The sequence below is a fragment of the Papaver somniferum genome, chromosome 9 (genome assembly GCF_003573695.1).
Source record: "Papaver somniferum cultivar HN1 chromosome 9, ASM357369v1, whole genome shotgun sequence".
Taxonomy (NCBI): domain Eukaryota; kingdom Viridiplantae; phylum Streptophyta; class Magnoliopsida; order Ranunculales; family Papaveraceae; genus Papaver; species Papaver somniferum.
In genome coordinates, this window is record NC_039366.1 from 136,817,839 (window position 1) to 136,822,474 (window position 4,636).

Here is a 4,636-nt window from a genome sequence, read left to right on the forward strand (position 1 = left end):
TTTTAGTCACGACCCAATTGCCACGGATTTAAATATCCGTGGCTATATGTAACATTTTGCCACGCTAAACAGGTAACTGTGGCAAATAGGTCTCTCATTTGCCACGACATGATATCAACTTGCCACGCGTCTAGCCTTACACGTTATAAGCCTGCCGGATATCTTCTACTCACGACAGAATGGGCCGTGGGTATAGCAGGCCTCTTGCTTCGGGTCAACAAATACTGCCGTAGCAATTGTTTGCTGTGAAATTCTATTAAAACCCAAAGTCGTAACTAGTAAACCTGCAGAAGACCACGATCTCCACCTGATGATAACTCCCCAGTTCCTTCAGTTCTTCCCACCTCCCTCAACTATCCTCTTTCTTCGATTATGGATGCTATAAAAACAATCGATACCTTGAAACCGTATACACAGAGAAGATTATACTTCAGGTAAGATGGGATTTGTAAAATTATATCTTCTTATTTTGATTTTCTGAAACTAGGGTTTTTTAAGTAGTAATTATTTATGTAGGAATCAACCTAATTGCATATCGATTTCAATTATTTTACACTGATCTAGAATTTATCTTCCTTAATTTGGATTATTTTATGATATTAGGTCAGATTTGGAAGAAGGAAATCATCAATTTCATTATCCTCTGCAGGACATCATCGATTTTATCTGCACAAGCTGGTAAGAAGTTTAATTTCTTGTTCCTTGGTTTCCTACTGCAATTGTCATCCATTTTTAGTTTCTTTTAGATCAAAGTTCGATTTTTGTTTTGAAATTTCAGCTAATGTTCTTGCTTTATAACATCAAATATACTAGGCTTTTGAAATTTCTAATTCAAGTGTAATTGGAAAACCCAGTATGCATGTCTTTCTAGGTTAGTCAAATACTGGTTTTGGTTATTCCCAGAAAATGTTGTTTTTTCAGTAAGAGATGTGCATCTGGATGTGTATTAAGTCTCCATTCTAATGAACCCAGTTATTTGAGGGTAGGTTGTTGGCTTAAATATCACGAGTTTATGAAAATTGCTTTTTTGTTTGGTATTCTCACTCTAGAAAGAAAGGAAAAACCGTGGACAAGTGCACTATTTGCGGGGCTTCAAGGTGGAAGATAGTGAGACCTAATACTCCTTCTAAGATACTCCGCCACTTCCCATTAAAAGGATTCAGCCTTTGTTTATGTCTTCCAAAACTGCCAAGGACATGAGATGGCATAAAGAACGGAGAACTGATACTTATGATCCAAGTAGTCCAGTGAACCATATTTATGTGTACTTGAGATCCTTGATTGAAGAACTTAAAGAGCTATAGGAAGGAGGAGTTGATACTTAAAGAGATTCTTTTAGATCCAAATTTAGATTTTTGTTTTAAAATTCCAGTTAATGTTAATCCGAGTCTATGAATCACAAAATACTTTTCATCTTGAATGCATATTTGGTGAAAAATTCTCTGTTTTGGTCACTAATTGTATAACACAGTCCCTTTATTTTCCCTTCTTTATTATCTTAGGAGTTAAGGACATTATCAATATGGTTAACTGACCCCTATTTTCTTTTGTCAATGGATTTTTCGTTCCTTTTATGCACATTTTCTGCTTTATGATCAAATGATTGGATCTTTTAATAATTATGAATGTCTAATCTCCTCAGACCACGTGATTGTTGGTGGTTTATAGGTACACATAGTGCTATATAGAAATAGGAATAACAATGGATACTATGTAGGTAAATTACGGTAAAGTTTCATCACCGTAAGATTACAGACTCTATTCATAGTTTTGAGTAATTTATATGTCGCTTTTATCTTTTTGTTGCAGTTTGTCATCTGAATATCTACTTGATGTCTGCAATTTGCGAACTCCACATTGTTATTAATATCTTTATTGTATTCTATTAGTGCTTCCTTCTTTAATTATAACTATTTGCTTGCATCAACTTACCAATGTATGAAAATGTACACCAATTATTGTTAAAGTCTTCTTTTCCTTTTTGGCAATCTTATTGACGTCATGCTCAACCTGTGGTAACCGCAAAACAAATTCAAAATTATGTTTTGGGCTGGATTTAAAAATACCAAGGATTTGATTTAAGTCTTTAATGTCTTGGCTATATGCAGGGATATAGAATGTGATATGCAGAACGCATATCGAGCCCCCCCACACACATATTTTTGTTGAATTTTTTTTTTGTCTTGGCTATGCCATAAGGCATAAATATGTTCTCAAGAGCTTTTGTGAACTTACCCGACTAAAAAATCTTTTTGTAGAATTACGTGACATACAGTTGTGTCCAGTTTATGCTGGTTGTTTTTCTTTTTTTTCAGTTTTTCCTAGTTGTTCATTCAAGGTAAATGTTACATGACAATAGAATCTGTTTTGCGATTGTAGTTTTTTGTATTATGTGGTTCTTTTGAAACTTAAATACAACTTTTCATTAATTTCTTATTATGTGTTTTTTATCCACACGTTGTGTGATCGTTTTGTTTCGTTATTATGTGCTTACTTATTGTTTATGGTTCTTGCAGGAATATAGATGGCAACCCACAACCTCCGGCAGCAAAGAAAGTAAGAGGAGGGTCTAAGTTGAACTTTCGTACAAAGATGAAAAAGGGCGAGAAAGTACCACTGGAATTTTGGCAGGGTGCACCAGTTGGACCGAACGCAAATAAGATTTCGGCTTATTGTGGAAAGCTGGCACTAAATGGAGAAAACTTCCCTTTTGACATTCATGACTGGTCTGAAGTGCCCCAAAAGGAAGCTTGAAGAAGCCATTGAAGAGATAAAGGTAAAGAAAATTACTTTAACCAATATATCAAATTATTTAACTGATTGAAGATTGCTGAATTTTAACTGATGAATATTGTGGAATATTTTTCATTATTCTGATGAGATCAACTTTCGGGTGGAGCAGAAAATCCATGTAAAATGGAAGGCAAACAAACGTAACATGAGGTTGGAACATTTCGATGAGAATAAGACTGATGCACAAAACAGAGCTAGTTGTCCAAACGAAGTTATTGACACTCAGTAGGCAAATATGTTGATACATTGGTGTTCACCTGAATTCAAGGTGAGAATGTTTACAGATTTATCATTTATGAGTTTATATGTTAAACTGTGACTTCTAGCTTGTGAACGTTGAATAACATAGAAGAAAAAAAAGCAAGAATGGCAAAGCAAGTAGAAAGCATTTGTCTGTGCCTCATCATGGTGGTACTAAGTCATTCGTGAACCACGCGATAGAGGTAACAACTAATTTCAATCGATATTGATAGTTAATGTTCATGTAGATCTTGACATACTATATATGAACATATAGAAGAGACAACGCAAAAGAAAGCAAGTCTAGCGGTTGTGTATCGGAAAACCTATAGAGCCAGAGAAGGGAAAACTTCCAACCCTAAAGCTGAAGCAAATCACGTATGGCTTTTTAATACGTTAATTTGAATGCTGTTATAATTAGTAAAATTGTTGCAACTTGTTCTCCCTTTAACTTTGCATATTATAATTGCAGGCTCAAATAGAAGCCTTAGAGAGGGAAGATTTAGAAGAGAATGGTTCAGATAATGATGTTTCAATCTTGGAACTCACTTCTTATGGCCAGCTGAAAGGAGACAAGTATTCAAAATCATGGGAGCTGAGAAACCTGGTCGGATTCGTGGTGTTGGTTCGCAATTAAAGTAACCAAGCTTAGGGTGAATCTTCTTCAAATGTTGTCCAAAACAACGAGGAAAATGCTGCATTAAATTAAGACACTGAAGGAGGATCAGGTTCATACGCAGAATGAATCTGAGGTAATGTTTTCTGTTTATTAGTACAAATGATTGTGCATAGTTGTTTATAAACCTCTAAACATGTTCCCCTTGCTGCAACTTATTAGAAAGACGATGGCATAATTGTTAAGTTAGACTCTGGATTAACATCATGGACTATAGTGATATTTGCGGACACATTCTTTATTTTAGCTGTCACGACACATATTAGCATATCGTTAGCCAATAGCTTGCCAACCAACTTAATATTTGCGTACACCAGTGGATGATATCATATTGAATTATTAGAAAATTTGGAAATGGGTGTACTGGTTTTGGACTACTCTAAATTTCTTGTTCTTTTTTCTGCCATGGATTGATTTATGCGTAACTAGGTGTATGGGCTTAAATGTATTGATGGATATTTGTACTTGTTTGAATCCATAGGTGTACGTGAGAGATTATAGTTGGATGAATGGTTGTACCTATGATTATTCTATATCTTCTTAATGGTTTAGACCACATGTTATATTTGAAGGGATAAAAAATTAAGCCTCTATAAATTTTGTATACATGGATATTTTCTTCTGTTATTTGTCATTGATATCAGATTTGATGTCTACATTTTGCAGGTTAATTTCATCGAAAGATATTATGTTCAAGGTGTTGTAAGATATATCATAATTAACTTTGGAAGTAAGAAATCCATCTGTGATAATTTAAGTATTTTGTGTTCATTCACCTAAATTTCTCTTGAAACTTTTATCAGACTCAAAATGGTTTAGTATTAAGTTTTTATTTGTTTTCTTGTATCAGACTCAAAATGGTCAAGTATTAAGTTTTTATTTGCTTTGGAATGTAATCAATCAGACAAACATGTAGTACTTGTGTTT

The 4,636-nt window shown here is 34.3% G+C and overlaps 1 protein-coding gene across 5 annotated transcripts; it reads left to right on the plus strand.

Annotated features, from left to right (window-relative positions):
• Nucleotides 1–251: 251 nt before the first annotated feature.
• Nucleotides 252–4,636, plus strand: LOC113308876. Of its 5 annotated transcripts, none has more exons than XR_003340155.1 (8): nt 252–434; nt 604–678; nt 2,517–2,776; nt 2,903–3,061; nt 3,120–3,236; nt 3,311–3,411; nt 3,506–3,785; nt 4,376–4,636. XR_003340155.1 is itself a non-coding variant. In XM_026557325.1 (4 exons), exons 1-3 carry the CDS (start codon nt 373–375, stop codon nt 2,752–2,754), a joined length of 375 nt encoding a protein of 124 aa, XP_026413110.1. In that variant the 5' UTR covers nt 252–372; the 3' UTR covers nt 2,755–2,776; nt 2,903–3,202. The 5 variants fall into 5 exon arrangements, 1 of the variants encoding a protein (XP_026413110.1); XR_003340156.1 differs by having other exon boundaries at nt 3,143–3,236; XR_003340154.1 differs by lacking the exon at nt 3,120–3,236 and having other exon boundaries at nt 3,282–3,411.